General features: G+C 31.7%; 1 protein-coding gene and 1 pseudogene across 15 annotated transcripts in view; both read left to right on the forward strand.

Moving 5' to 3' along the window:
* APC (APC, WNT signaling pathway regulator) overlaps positions 1 to 23,340 on the forward strand; it is a 115,655-nt gene that overhangs the window by 42,257 nt on the left and 50,058 nt on the right. For 8 of the 15 annotated variants that reach the window (XM_023533617.1, XM_023533622.1, XM_023533614.1 and 5 more), the window contains exons 2-5: positions 11,217 to 11,301; positions 12,445 to 12,646; positions 16,933 to 17,041; positions 19,628 to 19,741. In XM_023533617.1, coding sequence (XP_023389385.1) covers positions 11,217 to 11,301; positions 12,445 to 12,646; positions 16,933 to 17,041; positions 19,628 to 19,741 — 510 coding nt within the window. Of the gene's footprint in view, positions 1 to 6,147; positions 6,301 to 11,210; positions 11,302 to 12,444; positions 12,647 to 16,932; positions 17,042 to 19,627; positions 19,742 to 23,340 lie in introns of those variants that run through there. The other 7 variants (XM_023533619.1, XM_011365165.2, XM_023533616.1 and 4 more) reach the window with 2 other exon arrangements.
* LOC111743083 lies at positions 20,143 to 20,260 on the forward strand (annotated as a pseudogene).

The raw sequence follows: 23,340 nt of genomic DNA on the forward strand, positions 1-23,340 counted from the left end.
TCTATATGAATCAAAAATGTTAATGTAAAAACAGAATTTCTGATGCAAGCTAGTGAATTAGTCACTCACATTTACCACTTCTTTCTCCTAAGGCCCCATTCAAAGTAATAGTATAAAAAAAAGAAAAATTTTTTTTTTTTTAGAGATATGTGCTTATAATGCCGTAGAGTGAAAGGAAGCCAAATCAAGATTGCAACAAATTTCTGGAAGGTGAAAAAATCGCAGAAAATAAAAATGATTGCTGAAAAATAAACAGAAACCTTAAGACTTCCTAGTTCTCTTTTCTTTCCAACATAGCAGGTTAGTTCCTATCATTTAAAAGTGAAAAATACTAATTTTGAGAATTTCTCAGTAGCCTTTGAAATTATTTGGGCTGCTTTGTGGTATTTGAAAACCAGAATTGGGAATTCATGCTCTGAGCCAGGGATCAGCAAAATGCCGCTGTTTATGTAAACTAGGTTTTATTGGAGCAGGCCTTGCTCATTTATTTATGTATTATCTGTATCTGTTTTTGTGCTACAGCAACAAAGTCAAATAGTTGCAACAGAAATCATATGGCCCATAAAGCCTTATTATCTGACACTTGCATAAAATTGCCAAACCCCACTTCAGATAATTTCGGTGGCCATTGTGGAACTTACCTTCACTTGGGATGGGCTTGGATGAGTTTAGCCAATGTATGTAGCCATTTACCGAATGTAAGAAAAGGACAAGGTGGGGAAAAAATATAGCAGATTGGAAACTGAATTGGGTCCTCAGTAGAGAAGAGAAAGAGAAGTAGAATGTAAGATAAGATTGTTAGAAAAGAATTAAAAATGGGTAAGATACATTCTGCTCAGAATTAAAAACTTTTTTTGTATGTTGATTTTTTTTATCTGACAAACTTGTTAGATTTTCACATTTCTTAAGCTTTTTCTGTTTTGTTTCTTCCTTTCCAATCGTTATTCTTTCCTTTTTAAATATTGTACTAATTAGGACTTTCAGAATTATGTTGACTAAAATTGGTAATAGTAAACATCCTCATCTTGTTCTTGATTTTGAGAAGAAAGCCTCTAACATTAATGAGTATTGTTTATTGTTTTACCTATTGAGATGACCATATGGTTTTTGTCCTTTAATGTTTTAATGTTGTGATGACATAAATGATCTCGTGTTAAACTATCCTTGTATTTCTGGAATAAAGTCAACTTGACTGTTGTAGTTCTTTAATGTATACTATTGTATGCTATTTTCTGATATTTTGTATAGAATTTTCCTGTCAGTATTCATCAATAATATTGGCCTATAATTCTTTTTCACACTACCTTTGACTTTTATATAGCAATTATATTGGCATCAAATGTATTGGGAAAATATTTCCTATATTTTTATTCCTGGAGAAGTTTGTATAAGGTTTGAATGATTTGTTTTTTAAATTTTGGTAAAAGGTGTCTGTAAAACCATTTGAATTTGGTGGTTTTCTGGTGTTGGGAGGGGGAGAGGGAAAATACTGCTCCAGTTTTTCAATAGTTATAAAACTATTAGGTTTTCTATTTCTTCTTGAATCAGCACCCCAACCTTAGAATTTTGTTTATTTTATATGTTTGGGCTTTTCTCTCTCGCTCTCTCATTATATTTAGTCTTTTCAAAGAACCAACTTTTTGTTTTGATCTTCAAACTCTACAAAAGGGTATATAATGAAGAAGGCTCCTCAGCAGACCTTTTTTCCAGAGGCAATGACTGTCTTTTTCTATAGCCTTTGGATAACATTTTTTTTTTATCCTTATACAATTTTATTTTTTACGAGAACAGTATGGACCATATGAGATATAGTGATCGGAACCCTCTTTTTTTTGTTTTACCTTTTTTGGGGGATTTTGTTTTATTTTTACATCAAATTCTTTTCAACGTCAGTATTCCACCACATGGATTTTTCCTATGTATTTATCCTAAGTAACCCATTCTGTTACTCCTAGTCTAGTGACAGACATCATCACTTCAGAGAACTCCTGTTGGCCCTCCATGTGCCTTACACCCTTTAACGTATTAAAGTTAAAATGTTTCTTGCTCCATAACACCCTCCTTAGAAGAAAGTATATTCCATTTATATACCTTCAATTTAAAAACTAAACTTTTTGTAATTTAATGCCATATCATGTTTTTAAACACTTAAGTCTTTGTTTCTTTCTCAATTTCTCCTAGTATGTAGTATAAAGAATAGATGTAATTTTATCTTCTTCCCCTTGGCTGTCCTGTTTCTATTTATTTAACGTCCATCTTTTCACATGTATTTGAATGCTACCTTTATCATTACCAAATTTACATATATTTACTTCTGTTTTTTTATTGTGTTCCAATGGTTGATCTATTCATATGCCAATATCAGAGCTTTTTAAAAACTTTTTGTTTTTAAATAACTGGACTTATAAAAGAGTTGGAAAATAGTATAGAGAGTTCTCATATACCCTTCACTCAGCTTCCCCAAATGTTAGCATCTTACATATTCATAGTACAATTATCAAAACTAAGAAATTAACATATTGGTGTAATACATTTACTTACACATTGTTTTACTTATAAAGGCTTTGTACAGTATTTTAATATGTGGTAGGTCTACTCTTCTGCTCTCCTTGTTTCATATTTTCCTATTTTGCCTGTTTTTTTCTATTGTCTACCTGCAGAAAAAATAAAAACAAACCTTATATAGTATTTTTATCAGGACCGTAAAATTTATAAATTAACTTAAGGAGAAATGACATCTTTATGATACTGCATCTTCATATACATGAGCAAGGTGTGTCTTTCCATTTGTTGAAGTCTACCTTTGTGTCATTCAGAAGTGTTTCACAGTTTTCCTCATATGTGTTTTAGATACTTTGTTCAGTTTATGCCTAAGTATTTTATTTATTTATTTTTATTATAAATGGGATCTTTCCTTCCATCATCTATCTGGTTTCTCTTTAGTACATATAAATGAAACATTTCTGTATATTTTGCGCTATACTGCATTACTAAATTATCTTATTATAGTAATATTTATTAGATTCTTTTGAATATTCCACATATATAATTATATCATCTGCCAAGAGTAGTCTTTTCTAATTTCATTCTTTATTTTAATTTCGTTGATTAGTATTTTGAGTAATAGAGTGGTAAAAATGGGCTTTTCCTAACTTTAGGAATATATCTGGTGTTTCCAAGTTAAATATGGTGCTGACTTTGGGACTGATATATATCATGTTGAAGAAATGTTTGTCTATATTCAGTATTTTCAACAAGAATGGACATTGAATTTATAAAATGTCTTATCTTTTGGTATGATCCTATTTTTTCCTCTTTGTAGCCCTTATTAGTATGTTGAATGATATCAATTTTCTAATAGTGATTTTTTTATTGTAAATTTTAGATTTTCCATTTTGGGGGAGTCAGTTTTGATAAATTACATTTTCTAGTGAGTTATTTCATTTAGATTTTTTAATTAGCATAGAGTTGAGTAAAGTAGTTGTTTATGATTCTTTTGGTTTCTTCTTTCTATTGGTATTCTCTTATTTCGTCACCATCTAAAAGTACTGACAAATACATTTTTATTATCATTATTCATTAAAACAAACAATAAAAGCAGCTTCACTAATTTTTAAAAAGTAATCTCAAAAATGAATCTTCCACATTTAATTATAACTGAGTATCCCTTGCCTGCCTAAACTTTTCTGTATCTTTGCATTAATTTCTTGGGATACTTGTAAAATTGTTTTCCAGTGAACATATAAATAAAAGTCTACATAGAAAACAGCCCTTTTGCTTTCTTTTCCCTAACCCAACTCTTACGGGATAGGGATATCTTTAGTGGGCATCTTTCTACAGAAAAACAAATCGGGGTGTTTTCATATTGTCAGTAAAGTGAAAGATTTAGAGGTTTTCCGCATTTCATGAGATAAATCTTGACTTTTTAAAATGTTGAATGACTTGCAGTTAAGATATATTTGGTATGAAATTCTTGTGATTATATAAAAAACTTTCCAGAGTAAATTTATGATTTCTCAAATTCTGAATAAAGCAGTTTTGAGTTAGGGAGGGATGGTTACAGTATCCTAAAAGGATATAAGGTAGAGTATTACTCCATGAAACATCTTAATGTTCTCATAGAATTATGTGAAACACTATGCTTTCTGGAGCAAAAATGACTTTAATGATTGTCATTCTGGAGGGGGAAGAAAGATGATACAGTGTTTTAATTATCCATCTGAAGGGTTGAATATTTTTTTTCCCTCCAGTAAAGAGGACTTCTAATAGTCTCTGCTCCTCCTGTCCATCTGGCTCATCTTGTGATTGTGTGTCTTATCTGTACCTGTCTCTTGTGTTACTACCTTTATTCTTTGTTTTATTATTTTAGTACAAAATTACCTGTTAAAATTTTGTTTGAAATAAAGAATTTTAGGGCTTACATTATTAAATTCTGTCAGATTTCCACCTCTTTCACATGGTTTTTAATGTGCTGTATCTTTCCATACTTACATATTAATGATATGATGTAAAACAGAATTTCTCCTTCATTTTTGAGATGTCTACTTTGTCCTTTTCAAGAAGGTGAATTATTTCTTTACCTCTTGTTTATTTGTTGGGGGACAGGGATTATGACAGTAACTCAACATAAGTCTTAGTAAGGAAGTTATGTTACATGTGCATTTTCATTAATATAACATATTTACATAGCACTTTTATTTTTCACCCTGCCTTTTATTACTTAATTCTGACCTTATCCCTGTAAATTATATAGAGCAGGTAGTGAACATCCATTTTACAAATGGTAGAATGAAGGGGCAAAGGTTAAACCATGACCAAGCCTAAAATTAAGACCCAAGTCTCCATGTACAAGTCTAGTGGTCTTTCTTTTCAGTCATAAAGAGTAGTCCCCACCTCCCAGATCTCTCTTCAGCTGACGATGAGTTGTACCAGGTTTATTATTGACTAGCCATTGGAGAACTGATTAGACTTGAGTTCCTTGATATCCCTTGTTTGGAGCCCTCCAGTTGCTGAACTCCAATATAGTCATGACTAGCCAGTGTTATAACCCGTCTGCCCTATTTTGTTTAGTGGATTTTATTATAGAAGCATTTTTTATTTTAAGATCTTTAAATATTGCTTAAGTACAAACTTTGTAATACTTTTTAACTCTTAAAAAAATCAAAATAGGCAGAATTTTATTTATTCCAAAGTAAGTTTGGATTAAACTAAAAAGAGAACCTGGGTCTTCTGAATTTAATTAGTCTTAATATTACTCCTAGCCTTCTATAAATCTTCATACCAAGGACTTCTTAGTACCTGACTATCTTCTATATCTTTCTTTTCTCCCCTCTTCTTTTACAGTCACATAATTAACTGCCAGACTCTGTTTCATTTCTCTGACAATATCTACTCCTAAAGTCATCTACTTTGTTTAAGTGTCTTTCAGCCTCAGTCTGAGGACAGTGGGTTCCAAGATCTCATATGCCATAGCATGGCCTATTACATTCATCCTTTTGAGTAAATGTAATAGAACTTTATATAAATAATTCTTATCTTTCTATCAGAAAGATTTGAAGTCTCAATGTAATGCTCTCCTTTGTGTCCATTTTGTTAATGACTACCTTTTAATGAGGCCTTCTTGAAACTTCAGGACTACTTTCCCATGGGTGATGTTTAAGACTAGTCTTTCATGAAATGAAGTGTGATGGTATGCACCACCTAATGTCATTAATCCATTCTGGCTAAAATTCTGTAACTATGCGACAAAGTCCCGAAATAAATTAATGCTTCTAATATAAATAACTTCCTTATCATTAATTACGTTTCCTAAATTTTGCCTGTTAGACCAGGTAAAATATCTTTAAAACCTTAAAAAAAAATTCTAACCCAATAAAAATCTTATTCACTGTGAAAAGGCAACTGTATTCAAATACTACTGAAGTTCTCTTCTGTTATAGTCTTGTTTGTCTTCAACTAAGACCCAGTGTTTCATCCTCTTAGAAAGATGCTGCTACTTAAACAATATTGTTTTGAGACAGAAACTAACATATTAACACTATTCTTATTAAATGTCTCAAGAGTTTTGTTTCTTTATCCCTTTCTTTGTAAACAAGCAGCCACTATATTTTTTAGTAGTGAATTTCAAAATCCTTTTTAACCTTATAGGTCCAAGGGTAGCCAAGGATGGCTGCAGCTTCATATGATCAGTTGTTAAAGCAAGTTGAGGCACTGAAGATGGAGAACTCAAATCTTCGACAAGAGCTAGAAGATAATTCCAATCATCTTACAAAACTGGAAACTGAGGCATCTAATATGAAGGTATCAAGACTGTGACTTTTAATTGTAGTTTACCCATTTTTATTCAGTATTCTCTCTTACAAACTTGTAGTTAGACACTTCATTTACTTAAAAGTGTTATTTTAAGTTAAGCAGTGACATGTAAACTTTTTTCAACACACATTTAAATAAAATGTATTGAATTCATTCAGTGAATCATACAAAGAAAATAAGTGTAAAACCTCAGTGACTAGTTACTTAGTTCTTCATTATTTTTAAGCTTAAAAATAAGAGACCAAATTTAGCATCACTATACTGAGACCAGGTGTTTTATATAGTTCATAGAAACTAGCTTCACAGCTTTAAAATACATCTCAATTATTAAATACAGCCTTTCTCCCCAACTCTCTCAGATCTTGTCATCACTTAAGTGCTGCATTGTTAGATGATGAAGAAATTCAGGGTGCCCTAGTGTAAAGAGTCATGATGAAAGTCAATACCTGGTCCTATTCCTGGTGTTGCCATGAGCTAAGCTACATCACCTTTGGGTCCCCTTCTGGACTTAAGTTTAAGTTGCCTTATTTGGTTAATACAGGTATTGAACTAGCCTAGATGATTTCCATGGCACCTTCAAGCCCTATAGTTGGTTTGCCAAATTGCATTAAAAAGCCATGATAACCTCTAAGAAGAGTTATAAAATATTCAGTCTGCAGTGGGGAAAATATGTTCTAATTTCAAAATAATACAAGTTAAAACTTTAGTTGTTTTAATTTCCAATTAGGTAGGTTCTCTTCTCACTGAATTTAATAACTTTTTAGAATTGGAGATCATCAACAAAACTGTTTTGTCCTTCCCTTTAAAAAAATTCTTCCGGCTTTGTGTTGTCTCTGACCCTAGGCTATTTTAACATCTGTGTTCTTGACCCTGTTCTTCCTGTCTGTTCACTACTCCTATTTCTTATTCATTTTCTATTCTGAGTTCTTTTTCTATGCATTTTAAGGTCTCCCTTATTCTTCAAGCTTCTCTGTATCACTGAACTATATTTGTTCTTCTTTTACCCTTTAATCACTATCAAAACAGTTCAACCTTTTTACTCATATGTACTATTCTTTCTTTCTATTTATCTGTCTATCTATCTACCTACATACCTACCTACCTTCCTCCCGACCTATCTATCTGTAAATATTTTCTATTCTGATTGCCTATTTCCATGCTAAAAACTTCTCCGCAATGATAGATCTTCAAGGTGTCTACCTCAAATCCTTTTACAAATAAGGTATGCTGTAAACACTTTTCTTACCATAAACTATGGGTGACCTTAAATACAGCCCAATTAATTATTTAACAGGTTAAAAAAGAATAGTTTGGCATTGTAACACTTATCAATACAATATATCTAAAATTGTACATGGCATGTGTTTTTAAATGTTTTAAAAATACAAAATTAAAAATTCCCAGTAAGACTACTCTTTCATCTACTTTAGAGGTATATTTTGCAGAGAACTCCTGGTAGGCCTATCTGGATGTCTGTTTTGTAATATAGAGCTCTGAGGTGGCTTTTTAAGTTTTTGTTTAACTACTTGAGCAAATTCACAATTCATTTTTGGGATGCATTTTAACTTACCCTTAGATCCATCTCCATGCTGAAGTGGAATGTCTCTCAGAGTAACAATAAATTTAAACCCTTAAAACTCTACAGTGGAATATCAGGTTGACCACTTACCCAGGTGATATATAATATACATCATGAATATTGACACTTAAGATACATCTGAATTCAATGATGAATTGGTAATTATTCAGCATGTTTTTCTACAGACATCCTTGCTAACCATTAACATATTTCTTTAAGATTGGGCATTGGTATCATAGTAATTACAACCTTATAACGAAATTATTTATGTAACTCTTCCTCAGGAGGCTTTAAGCTGTTAAAGAGCAGGAACCATGAACTGTTTATTTTCTCTTAAGATATCAGTGTGTGAAAAGACACTTGGAAACATTGGCACTTCTGCTTTGGAATAAAGTTTATCCAAAACAGTGTTTATTTCCACTCTCCAAAATCACTTATTAGACTTTAGAATACATAATTAGTAAAGTATTAACCACAAAGAAAAGCAAGGTGTGTGTCCTTCAACTAGATCATTTAAGAATTCTTGCAATTTATGCAGTAGTACCATCTAGTGTCAAAAGAGAATACTGCTTTGCTGTTGATTACATAGCATTGATACAAACTATAAAAATATTTTTGTGTATGTGACATTCAGCAAAATAGGTATACAACAGGGAAATGTGAACACTGTGTGTTTGAGAATATTGAGGAAATGTTTTTCTTTTAGGTATAATGGTGACATTGTGGTTGTGTTTAGAAGGAATCTTTATTTAAGTATATATATTGAAATATTTACAGAAGAAATGATATTATGTCTGAGATTTGTTTTCATAATAAATCTGGGTAGAGGTGGGGAAATGGAGGAAGTGGGTATGAATGTAGATGAAACAAGACCATGAGTTAATAATTATTGAAGCAGGATGTGAGGATACATGGGAGTTTGTTATGTTCTTTATACTTATGTATATGTTTGACATTTTCTGTAATAAAAATTAATAAGGTAAAATAGAGATTTCACAGGATTTCGCTGACCTGGAATCAGATAAATGCAGAAATTATAACTTTCATGTACTGTATTTTTTACTCCAGGGCTAAAACTCAACTTGATTGATTTCAAGTGCTGAGCATAACAACATGATAATTATGGTCATGTAAAGAGATGCGAAGCATTTAAACTAAAAGATGGCATAGTGTAGAAAAAGTTATCTGTAGGCAAATTATTAATGAACCATTTGTATTTTTGTTGTATTTTGACAAAATGAAATGTTTATAAATTGTACTATGAACTGTAAAACCATATACATGTAAAGTATCTTTTCACAGTGTAAGGAAAAAATGAGAAATAAAAATTCAGATTGACATATTCCATAATTTATTTTGGAGATTTAATTATCAAGTGTACCTGTTTTTGGTAATGAATGAATTTGTAACTGTGAAGTACTGAGAAAAACAGAAGTGGGTTAGGTAGCAGCCCTCATGAAATGACAGTTGCTCACTGATAAATATTTTCTATTCCCTGATGTTACCATAGCATATTTTGTCTCTAAATGATATTTCTATGATGTTTTTAAAATCTTAAAATGATTTTTAAAATAATGTGTGATTGTATAATGTAATTAATTTTTAAAAAACAAGCTTCTAGAAGCTATAACTTCAAATGAATATTTTATCTTTCAAAATTACATATTAATTTCAAAAACTGACATTTCTAAAAGCACTTTTTGAAATATTTTATTTGGAATTGTTTTGCCAGTTGTACTGTACTTTCTTTTAAAAACTATGAAATTGAGAATGACTTCTTTTAGGTATATGCATTATGCAGCCCAGGCGATCAGTCCTACTGCAGCAACTATAAAACACTGGTTAACACACAAAAAACATACTTTTAAAGACATTGGAGAACCGTGGAAGCATCAAAGACTGTATTATCTAAAATTCCAAAGAGGAAAGAGCACTTTCTAGATGAGCTGAGATCTCTGGTGATTTTCTTCCCCAGGGATATTTGTTGATTCTGGGTACAGACATAATCATCATTGGAACAGGCAGAAGGACTCCACTAGAGGAAATAAACTATTGGTGGTCTTGACAAACATGTTGGCAGATGTGAAGTGTTGACATTTAGAGGGGCTCTATGGCTAGTTTTCCCAGTGGGACATTGGCCAAGTCTTTGTGGTAAAGGATACTGAGAACGGACTAGGAAGGCAGAATGTTACTAAGTCCTGCTTATATGAAAGAGACACATTACTTTCACAGAACACATCTCCTCCTCAAGACATTTGTTAAATGTTGAACTTTGTGGCATAGGAGGTTAAAGACTTAAGTTCACAACCTTTAAGGGGTAGAACTTTAGGGCTAAGGAGTCAGATACTGCCTGAAAATAAGGCTGAGCTGGAAGGCAAAGTAAAATATCCCATAATCTTGCAATGCTTGAGAGAGACAGAGCTGCTAGAGGGAAGAGACCTGTATTAAACATGATTGGTTTTCCTTTAAAGATAAATGTCAGATTTTGGAGCTGTGTAGACTAAGGACTGAGGAGACAGAATCTTTTAATTTGGATGAGAGACATACTTAAGGAACTTGGCGAATCAAATCAAGAGAGCAATTTAGATGGGAAAGAAATAATGGCATCAAAAGACAGGCAATAAGCATATATAACCTATCTGCTAAATACGTCCGTATACTAGAATATACTTAAATGTGGTATATAAAAGATTGAATAGTTATTAGGGTATTAAATAAAGCAGCCTATTATAATGTTTTGATTTGATGTTATTCATGGTCATGTTGGTACAAGCTTAAGAGACATTAATTATAAATACATAACTGTCAACTGAGCGTCATTGAGGCTTGGCTGTTTTCTGATTATTTTTTTCTTCAAGATTCTTCTACTTATTCTCTCTACTTCCTTTACATTTACCTATGAGTCAGTGAATTTTTCTGAGCATCAGTATTTGTGATAAAGATTGCCTCTGCTCCTTGTATAAATTTGCTGTTCAGTAAATAGTTTGTTCAGGTCTTTGAGTCTCAGTTGATCTGAAAATGAGAATAATCCACCTTGTTGAACAGTTTTAAAAGTTAGAGATAATATATTTTAAGTGTTCCATATAGTATCTTGCAAGGAGAATTGTAGTAGTCACTGTTATCACAGAATATCACTATTATTGTTGGGATTAATTAACAATAGGTAATATATGTAGAGTGCTTCACAGCTTGTGATATGTTTTCAGATCGACCTGAAATAACATTTTTCCTTGGCACTTGTTAAGTGCGAAGACACTTAAAATCATGTCCTCAAGGAATTTTTAAGAATTTCATCATGTTCATATGTTATATTTTTTTTTGACAGGAAGTACTTAAACAACTGCAAGGAAGTATTGAAGATGAAGCTATGACATCTTCTGGACAAATTGATTTATTAGAGCGTCTCAAAGGTAGATTTGTTTTAAAGTATCTTAAAATATTTTTTTAAGTTTTGTTTGTCAACTTTAGGTCTGTGTATTCAAGTATAGCTTCTCTTGATTTGGGTGTTGCTTTAATATCCGTTTTCTTGGTGTAACAGCCTTAACCATTAGAATGTAATAATTAAAGTACAAATATGTAAAAAGTCTATTTGCTTGTTGTTTCTTCAGTTAAACATTTCACTGGCTTTGAATAAACTATTTTAGATCCCTTCTTGATAATTTGCAGCTTAGCTCACTGCTGTTCTGCTAGTTACTAAATAGGCCTTTAATAAGCTCTGTGCCACAGACTGGGCCCATCACCTCATTTGAAGTAGTGTCCTTCTCTGTTGCATCTAGGATAGAAATGCTTTATCTTCTCACATATATAAGCTAATTGTAAGCCATTTTTAGCAGAATTTAAAAAGACTATCTCATTTTATTGCATAAAAATTCCAATGTCAAACAGTAAAGTGCTTAATTATAATTGAAGCCAGGCAGAGAAATTACCTTTGGGTCCCCAGTTGTATTAGACATTCTGTCTTATTTTCCTTTAACATACTTTTTCCCCTTGACTCGAGCAGACTTTAGAGGGAAAGTTTAGCCATTCTGTTTCTAAATAATTATTTATTCGGTCACATATATTTGTGGTTTCTTCTTTTAGAAATTTAGAGTTGTAAGCTTCTGAACCAAGAAGTGTGTCATTTTATACAGTTGATGCTCCAGTACACTGTTCTTTTTTGCAAGCCCTCAGAGAACCAGCCTCATTGAGGATTGGCCATTTTCTGTTTGTGTTTTTTTTCTTTTTTTTCAGGATTCTTTTACTCATTCTCTCTCCTACCTACATATTTACCTAAATTCTGAAGTTGGTGAATTTCTCTGAGTATCAGTATTTGTGATAAGGATTTTCTCTGCTCCCTGCATAAATTGGCTGCTTAGTAGCTGCCAGAATTTAGTACTCCTACAGGCTTTATGTAATACATATAAAATATTTTCAATTATATTATAAAATACATTAAAATTGAGGGCTAAAATATGAACCTAAGATTTCACTTTTAAAACAGCATAGATGTATCAGCAATAGTTTAGACTACTTAAAGCAGTTGTTATATGAAAACTTATCTCTATTTTATTTAGAGCTTAACTTAGATAGCAGTAATTTTCCTGGAGTGAAACTACGGTCAAAAATGTCCCTCCGTTCTTATGGAAGCCGGGAAGGATCTGTATCGAGTCGTTCAGGAGAGTGCAGTCCTGTTCCTATGGGTTCATTTCCAAGAAGAGGGTTTGTAAATGGAAGCAGAGAAAATACCGGTTATTTAGAAGAACTTGAGAAAGAGAGGTAACTTTTTTTCATTAAATAGCAAACATTGACTTACATGCTCCAATTTTTGCTATTATTTTGTCGTTTTGTAGTACAAGATACAAATTATGAAGCTTATATGGTGGATGACCACTAATACTCCGAGAGCAGTTTGCATTTATTAACTCAAAGATAATATGTTACTCATGGTCCCTGTACTAAATCTAAAAATGTAAAGGAGGCAATTTCTTGGGATTATAAAACTTTATTTTGTCATTTAAATACTTCAGATGCTTTGTACGGGTACTACAAATGATCACAATCTCTATATCTGGTTAAAATATATAACTGATTTTTAATTGCATTTCTGGTTATCTTTTTAACTAAAGTAGCTATTATATCTGGTATACGGTGACAGTTTCCATTATGGAAGCCTTGTTACAAGTACCATAAATGAAACATTTCTTAATTTACAATTTCAGTGTCAAAAAAACATTGCTTAACCTGTGGAGTGAGTTCTGGTTTCTCACAGTTAATGTATTCTTCTCTTTCTGCAGTTAATATGTAGATGTGTATATATGCATGATCATATTTATAATTATCATTATCAAGAGCTTTGTCAAGTATTTTATGTCTCCTAAAAGATTATAAATTCCTTAATGCATGAATGAAACCATATTATCTTTATATTCCTAAAAGTTCTGTTAGACATTCAAGAAATGTTAACATGTATAAAAGTGTTACATATTAGCTCTGGGACCTAAGTCAAGTAATTAAATTTTGTTTTTTTCTGTAAAATAGGGATATGGTTCCACCCTGTAGAGCTATGAGAATTGCCTGTTAACATATAGAAAATGCCCAGCATATCTCACTGAAAAGCAAAAGACCTTTTACTGCTTTCTCTCTCTGGTTTTAGGGGTGTGTTCACCTAAAATAAGAATAATCACCTGGGCTAGAAGTATTGTTAAACTTTCTTTCATCTCTTAGGTTCATACAACTATTTTGTACCTTGAACCTGGACTATTTCTCTCTGATGGTGTAGGAAATACTATGCTAAAAAATAAGAGGCTAACTAGGGTCCATGATGTCCCATCTTTTTGTCCCCTTGGAGCGCAATTAAGAGGCAAGGGATATATGAGCATGTTGATTTTCCTAGGAACTTTTAGATAAAGTCTTGATTTTATTAAAGGGGAGAGAGAAAGGGCATTTGTGAGTATAGTTCTGATGTATCTAATGTCCTCTTGGTTCTCATTATGTTGGAAGGAGAAAACACTATGTTGGAAGGAGAAAAATTGAGTCTTTGCCTACGTTACAGTACTTTTATTTTCCTCTCACACTTGGTTGATAGTTTGGATAGGTCTAGTTTCCAACTCGTTTTCCTCTCATTATCAATGTTTCTGATGAGAAATTTAATACCATTCTGATTCTTATTCCTTTGTAAGCAACCATTTTTCCTCTTTTAAACTTTTAGAATGCTTTGGTGTATCTGTTATCATGCTGGATATTCACTGTGCCCTTGGGATCTAGAAATTTGTTTTCTTCAGCTTTTGATAATTCTGTTATGTTATTCTTTGATGATGTTCTCTCCTCTGTTTTTTCTATTCTTTCTTTCTACACCTCCCTCTGTGTTAACTCTCTCTGTGTCTCTTTTTTTCTCATTTTTCCGTATTGCACAAGACAAGTGCTAGAAAGTAGTCAAACTAGAATTCACACCCAGGTCCATAGCTCTATTACTTTTTGGACCCTCAGTTTTCCAGTTTATAGAATGAGCATAAGATTAGGTACTTCACAGGATGATGTGAGGATTAAATTAGATTTTTTAAAAAGTACTTAGTACTACGTCTTATATAGAGAACATTTAATAAATGTTTATTGTCATGCTAGCTGTTAATTTATTTAACAAATATTTATTAAATACTTAATAGATATATGCCATGCTCTTCAAGGTGACTCCGAGTTAACTAGAAGACTAAGAAGACATGAGATTTACCTAAAGAAACATTTTTTTCTTAGTAATTGTGTACCGAAATATGCTAAGAATTCTGATGAAGAAGCATTTTTAAAGAAAACTATCAGTAATCACTAAATAAGTCATTAGTACAGTAAACCCTGAAGACCTTCTGCCTCTGGGTCATTTCTGAGCCTTAAGCACTGTTATGTGAGTTACAAAGTCTACTACTATCATATAACCACTTATTATCATTTCGGCTCAAGACATTGTAACCTTGGCTTTCCCAGAGCATTTCACCACAGTTTGATCTTAAACTTAAAGATAACAACTTGTCCCTGTTCTTCCTAACTTCCCCCTTGCTCCACCGTCGTCATCGCTAACATTAGCCTGTCAACTTAAGCTCTTTTAATACCCAGTTCTTATTTCATAAGCCTATTTATTTATTTCATCATCTATCCTTTCTTTTTCCTACTTTAGTCCTGGTAGGTCTTGCAGGCCCTCACCAGAGAAAGCTGAAAAAATAGAATCAGATCTCATCTTTATGTTCATTGTGGTACCTAGCCTTTGGAAGGGGTTTAGGCTTTCTACAGTACTTTCTCCTGTAATCAGAAACGGGAGGGAAGGAGCAGCTTCTCATTAGTCCACACTCCCCAAGTTGCTGTATCATAAAGGGCTTATCATGAATTCCCTCAGTACTGAGATTACCACATCAAAAGTGAAGGCTGATTTCTTATTTTTTAAATTGCTTCTCAGTAAAGGGATGGGAAATTTCAAAAGAATAGAAACTTTCACATTTCTTACATGCATACATATTTTTCAAGAAGATATGATCAAACAGGATTTTAAAGTAACAGTATCAGAATGGGGAGCACATCTCTGTTTATGAGCAAACTCTAGAAGCTATAATAGAAAATATCCATAAATACAACTACAAAAATATCAAAAAATTTTACATGGCAAGACATTATAAACAAAGTTAAAAGACAAGTGATAAACAAATTATATTTGCAACTCATGTAACTGACAAAGTGCTGTCACTGTAAACATAGAAGAGGCCCTACAAATGAGTAAGAAAATCACAGAAAAGAAAATACAAATCATTTTTGAAAAAAATGCTGAATGTCACATACTAAAATAAGTCAAATTAAAACCATAATGGTAGACCATTTTTTGGAGGGAAAAACCCTAGATTTGCAAAAATAAAAATGTTTGATAAAACATTTGCATTGGTGAAGGTAATAGGTGCATATATAGCCTCTAAAATAAGGGCAATAAGTTAAAAATTTATATACCTTAAGAATTAATCTTATATATATTCTTGCACATTTGTGAAATGAGGATGTGTAAAGATATTCAGTGCAGTGTTCTTTCTAATAGCAAAAGATTTTAGAAAGGTCCTTAGTGCCCTCTGAAAAGAACTGATGCTGGTGTATCCCTTCCTGGATTCGTGAATACTATGGAATACTATGAAGCTAGCCAAAAATACATAGAACCTCTATGTTCTGGAATAAAATTACCTCCAAGATGGATTTTTTAGTGAAAAATAAAATATAGGACAACACTTATGCTACTATTTATGTTTAAGAATGCACATATATCCTTGCATTTTATATCCCTGGATATATAAACAAGAAAAAAGTATTAGTGGCAGCTTTGGGAGAAGGAGCCACGTGAAAGGAGATAGATGATATATTTCTTGTACTAAGTGAGTTTTGTCCTGGTACCACTTTTATTTTGCATTTATGTTTATAATGATCAGATGTAAAGTATCTTGATGTAAATCATATTGAGGACACCGTTGATGGGGCTTTTCAGGAATTACATAAATTCATCTTTAAATTTCAAACTAAGAAAAATTCTCTCCCTCAGAATAACTTCTCTTATTACGCAATGACAATACATTTTTTATTATTTTGGCTGCTGAGAAGCTAAATATGTCTGTGTCCAGTGCAGTGGCTTCCTATACTCTGAGCTTATTTTCTGCATAATTACTGCTGTTCTTTACTCCTTTATTATTCTTTTTTTTTCCTTGTTTTAATTTGGAGTTTTGTTATAGTTGTACTTTTTTACTGTAAACCATCATTACATTCTTAAACTGTAAATAAATGTAAAGACAAAGCCTTTTGTGAAATGTAAATATTCTAGTAAGGATGATTACCATCTATTTAGCTGAAAAAATAAAAAACTTTTTTTATACTCAACCTTTAATGATTATAATATTATGTCTCATCTTCAAAAATCCAAAATCAGTGTTTTTTATTTATTCATTATTAATACTTTAGCTTAAAAAGATAACTTTACAATAACAGCTAATAAAAATTGCTGTTATGCACTATATTTGCATTGTGTAAACTTAACTTTTTTTAAAAAACAGGTCATTACTTCTTGCTGATCTTGACAAAGAAGAAAAAGAAAAAGACTGGTATTATGCTCAACTTCAGAATCTTACTAAAAGAATAGACAGTCTTCCTTTAACTGAAAATGTAAGTAACTTGACAATATGACTTACTTTAGAGTTTAATAACTTGAATTTTGGAAATTTCTAAATTATCCATTAAAAATCCAGGATAATTGCATTTACAGTTATTTGTAACTAAATATGTTTTATCCAACTATAAACTTGAATATATAATATTAAATGAATTTTTGTTGATAATGACTCAATATTTTTAAAAAATATTTGCTCAAGCAAATATTTAAGTCTCTAGTTAGGAAAATCTATTGAGTTTGAATCCTAAAGGACTGAGGATTCAACTAGGCAACTGGTTTTTTATTCTGTCTATTGAATTGTCAATCATATTTAGTAGAAGTATTTATTACTATGTCTATTTTTTTAAATATCACAGAAATCATGCCAGTTAGTTTTTGAATAAAAATATCTTTGAAGATAATTCAAGTCCTTTTCCAGTTATAAATAACAATAGCTCCTGGCATGATCATAGAACCTTTTGCAAGTACTAAAATGTGTTTGTTTTACAAAGTATAACTATGTAAATAAAAGAATTTAATCCTATCAGTGTCTCCCTCCCCACCCAGCCTCTCCATGTCAACTATCTTAATTCCTGGGATACCATATATAATTTCAAACAAGACTGTATTTCAACTCTTGTTTATAAATATTTTTTTGTAATTTTTTAAAAAATATATAAAAAATAAGCTATTTAAAATATATCTTCCTCTCTTAGTTTAGATTTTTCATTTCCCGATAGCACTTTTGAGAGAACATAATAAACAAAAACTAAAAACAGGAAGAAGAAAAACCTTTTCCAAAACATGTAATTAGCCAGATTTCCTGGGTGAGCATTGTCTAGCAGGAGCTAGAACTGGAAGCTGAAGTGCACGATGCCCTAGGACAGTCATTCACGGTTTTGAGAGAAAAGAAGATCCCCCTTCCTAACAATGTCCTTAACACCTTCCTGAGAATTAAAGAGACACAAATAGTGAAACAGTTATTGGAGAGTTCTTAACAGACACAAGGTTTAGGAACCCAAGAGGGTTTTGTGGGATTTTTACTCTTATAAACAAAAATACCAAAGCATAATTTTGTTCACTATTCACTTTGGTTATTAAAATATACAAAATTTAGAGACCAACTGTCTGCGTGCATTCAGGTTCAGGAAAGGGCTAAGATATACATGACAAATCAATAGCAATTGGTTAATATTTGAAACAAAATTAAGTTATTCTCTTATGAATTTATTAAATATGTGTATTTAATAGAATATGCAAGACATTATTATGGGTTATTTGGCAACATTAGCCAACTTAAATTGCTTGCATTTCATAAATATTTTTTTAATTTCACAAATTTTGCTTTTAATATTGGGAGGCCTTAAGAATACTTTCATATGGAAATACTTATGAAGATATAGACATTGCTTAAAATATCAAATCGACAACATAATGTGTCATGTTCAACCTTTTTTTGCAAGGGAGTTTGAGAAGTAGAGGACATATGAGTATAGTTAAAACTGGCTAATTGGAAATTAGAAATGACATGTAGACTTTCTTCTAAATTGCAACACATGATTTGGGTATGCCTGTGGGAATATATTCTGCATATAAATGTCATCTGTATATTACAAGGGAAAAGGGTGAGTGAGAGCTTCTCTAAGTTAATTGACAATGCAATTTGGAATCCTTGGGCCTGCAGAATGCTATTCTGAGTCAGACATGTGTCACACACACACAACTTTCTGTTGGGCACGTAGAGCATGAAAAATCTATAGTACTTTCTTATTCCCTTTATGACACATTATAATTTTCCTATTTTATTTAATCATATTTTTAGCCTTTATTACCTCTCAGGGCATGTGTTGATAAGTTTCATTACCTTGTCCTTTTCATCCCTTTGTATGCCTAGCAGTTATCAGTGCCTGGAATTTTAATTAGAGGGTTAATAAATTATTGAATGAATTAACACTTACACTGTGAAGGTGTACTTCTTTGTATTTGTTTCGACTTTCCCTCACTTTTGGATTGTTACCAAAAAGTTTGTGTTGACTTTGTCCTCACAATTGGAGATTATCTGTATTACATAAAAGCTTTCTTATCCCATTTTTTTCATTTTACAAATGGAGAAGTTCTGTCTGGAATGGAGAAGTTAGTCTGCACGTTTATGGTAATCTTTACCTTAAATTCAGGTGTAAACTTAGGGTTGATGGACCTATTTCTTGATTTTTCTATGTTGTCCATATTAATATGCTAGTTTTTAATAATTAAAAATAGTACCTCTTCGGTGGAGAAGAATCATAAAGGTACTAAAGATAACCTTACTGGACCAGTTATGTATTTTAAATGAAATAGTACAATTTAATTAAAGACATTTGTGGCTATGGGGCAATAAAAATGTTTAAGCTCTGCATTTCACATCAGGGACCCAGACTGAGCCTTGCACCTGTAGTCTAAGTTTTAGGACTCTTTGAACTAAAATATGGTTTTCTAATGCACTGTAACATATATTTGCGTATTCATTTTCTTTGTTGATATTTATGTGCTTTTTTTTTTTTTTTTGCTTTTACTGATAAACACACAAACATGAGATATTAAAATATTATTTGTGGTTTTAGTTTTCTTTACAAACAGATATGACCAGAAGGCAATTGGAATATGAAGCAAGACAAATCAGAGTTGCAATGGAAGAACAACTAGGAACGTGCCAAGATATGGAAAAACGAGCACAGGTAACTGATTTATTATTAAACTAAAACTGGCACCTGCTAAGGAAGAGCTATTAAGATTGGAATTAATTATGGCTTTGTTAACATTGATTAAATTTTTTACTAAAGGTATTTATTAGTCTGTCTTCACTCTGGCACTATTTCAAAATAAGAATAATTTACCATAGCTACTAGGCAACATAACCAGTGTTCACATAATTTGCCTCTACTGTGTTTCATTTTCCTGATACTGTTCATCTCTGCATTGTAAGAGGGAAAAAGAGTTAGATACTTGTCATCTGGGAGCTGAAAGCAAGCTTCAGTTCTCCTTTGAAATGTTTACTTCTTGTAATCTAAGTGTATGTAGTAACATTCAGAATATTTCACTGTTCTTCAAGTTGTACACTAAAAAAAAAGAAGCCCTAGTCTACACCATGCTACCCTGAACAAGCTCGATCCCATCTGATCTCGGAAGCTAAGCAAGGACAGGCCAGGTTAGTACTTGGACGGGAGACCACCTAGGAAGACCAAGTGCTATAGGCATAAAAAATAAAAATAAAAAGGATTGTAAGATGACAAGGTCCTTGCAATCTGTGAGGTCAACCAAGGGTTGCCTCGCCTAAAAAAATTTTTAAAATAATAAAAAATTTTTAAAAAGAAGCCCTCATTCAAAGAAGGTAGGAAGGAAACATGTAAAGAAGACTTTGGGAAAGATGAAGTGAGTTGGATAGAGAACATATTTCTATCTTCAACTAATGTTAAGAAAGAATATTAACCAGCTTTGTTATTTGTTAAGCATTTTCATATATTTCTTGAATTTTAGTTCTTTTATATTTACACAGGCTATTGCTGATGTTTTCAAGCCTTGAAGAGGCTTTGCTGATTGCTTTGTCTGTTTCAAAGCAAGCATGGAGAATTAAAAAAAAAAAAAACTATTGGGACAAAGTGAGGAAAACATGACTTGAAAGATTTTCTTTAAATAGAAAATAAAAAGAGAACCTACATTCGTATGTGTGATATAACTCCTTTTTCATGTTGTGAAAAATTTATTTCATAGTTTTAAAATCACTAATACAAGACATTTTGCATTCCCAAATTCTTTATCTTTTATGTGGTAGATTCCTAAACATAATAGATATTCTTCTATTTATGCTGGAGTGTGGTGGTAGACTAAGGTGATACTTAAACCCCAGTACCATGATACATTTCATAGTCCATACCTGTTCGTTTTATAGTAAGGCTAGATGCTCAACTAATACATGCATATATTAGTTACATCATAATACATATATATAATATAGTCTTTGTTCTTAATCTCCTCTTGCCTCCATTCCATTCAGATTGTCTTAAATGCCAAAAGGAAACCTTTTAAAAAGACCTTTCAGTAGAAATTATATGTGAATATCTTTCTGATACTGGGGGTTAGAAAGGATTTCTTAAATAAGATATAAGACTAATTATAAAAGATTGATAAATTTTACTGTATTAAAGTTAAGAATTTATCTTCATCAGGGATCTTAAAGAAAAGTAAAAAGATAATCTACAAATTGAGAGAAGATATTTATCACCGTATAACTGACAAAAAATTGAAATCAGGAATATAATGAAGAATTTCCCAAACTATATTATTTTAAATTTAGTATTTGTAACTTTTGGGATTTTCATGGAAACACTTTAAAATGTCAGGCAGATTTCTTTTGTTTGCAGGAAAAAAAAAAACCAGAAATATTAATTTGATTTATATGAATTTGCCTTTTTAGAATATGTACGATATATGGAATATTGTATACAGAAGTTAATTTTTCTGTATCTGTAATGTATTTGATTTTAGAGATCCTTAAGGAACAAAATGATGTAGATGTAAAAATTTCCTGTATAACAAAAATATAGGCAGATGTATTCCAGATAGTTTAATCTATATCCTAGAAGAGAGATTTACTTATTTTTTGACCATTTTGTTCATATATGTGCTGATACAGTCATTTTTATTTTATTCTGCAATACAGTGGTCCTCATTTTTGTAGTTAATGGTCTAAGGAAGTTTTATTCCATATTTTTAGAAATGCAGCATGCATTTATTTATTCTGGAAATAGCCATATGAAGGTTAGGGTTAAAGAAATATAAACAAAGTGAAAGGTAAATAATGGAAATGTTTGTAATGTATATGTATAAGTAATTAATATCCCTTGTGTATAATAAGGGACACCTACAAAGAGTTGAAAGGAAAACAACCAAATAGTAAAATACTCAGAAGACATGAGTAGTTCCATCACAAAATACATGCAGGTGATTAATAAACAATTGTGATACTTAAACATCACTAATCATCATGGAAATGTAACATTAAACAGGTTGTTTTTATGTTGTTAGTGGTGGGTTTGTTTGTTGGCCCATCAGACTAGCAAAAAAAACCTACATTTTGATGACATGCATTATTGGTAAGAGTATAAAAGTAAGAAGCAATGTTTCCTCTATTGTAAAAATCAACTGATTCATTTGTGGAGGACAAGGTGGCACTATCTGTCAAAATAAAATGCCTGTCCCTTCTGACTTGGTAATTTTATGAGACTTCTAGGAATATGTCCTCAGAAATACTTAGGGCAACAAGAATATAGGTATAGATTCTATGATGATCATTGCTGTATTTGTGAGACATTAACAGAGACAATTCAGTGTTGATCTGTTGGGGAGATATTTAATAAATTATTGAATCACTAGTGTGCAGCTGTTAAGAATAAGGTAATGGGAATAATGGAGTTACATTGGCCAGAGCACTCCTTTCCCTCCTCTCTGCATGGGTGACAGACTCAACATGTAAAACAGTAATGGCCAGCGATTGGACCTGAAAGTAGATGCTAGGAGGACTTGAGACCATGAGAAAAAATTTGGAATCTCATTTGCAAGGAGGAAAGATGCATAAGAATTCCAAATAAAATAAGAATAGAGTGAAAATTTCTTTAACAAATAAGTATGTATAAGAAGCCAGAAGCAAACTTTACATTAATTTGAGAAAAATAGAGAAATAATTAGGTTATTAACATTGCAGTTATTAATATGGTTGGGGTGCTTGCTGTCACCACTATTAATCAACTTCATTTGGAGGCTCCACTAATGCAGTTAAAAAAATCAAATAATCGGTATAAATACTACACTGTTTTCCATTTAGAAAGGGAGAGACCAGATAAATGTCATTTTCAAGTGATATGATTGCCTAGAAAAGCCCTAGAGAATGAACAAACAAACAAACAAAAATTTTTAACTAATAGAGAATTGAGTATGATAGCTGGAGTTAAGACACATTACAAAAATACATTTTCTCTAGTAGTAATAACTACCAGTTAAAAATGGAAATGTGTTAGGTGGACCTGTTCACAACAACAGGAAACTTTAAAATACCTAAAAAAGATGCATATGGAGAAAAATAAAATTACTAAAGATCCCAAAACATGACCTTAAAAATAGAGAAACCTCAGATTGTAACTAGACTTACCATAGTAATCATTTAATAGTGTATATAAATTTTGAAACTAATATACTGTTATATTTCAGTTCTACCTCAGGTTTTTTAAAAAAGAAACCTAGATGAGATTTTAATATACTAAAATCTCTTTTTAAAATTAAT

Source organism: Pteropus vampyrus, unplaced genomic scaffold (assembly GCF_000151845.1).
Source record: "Pteropus vampyrus isolate Shadow unplaced genomic scaffold, Pvam_2.0 Scaffold106, whole genome shotgun sequence".
NCBI lineage: Eukaryota > Metazoa > Chordata > Mammalia > Chiroptera > Pteropodidae > Pteropus > Pteropus vampyrus.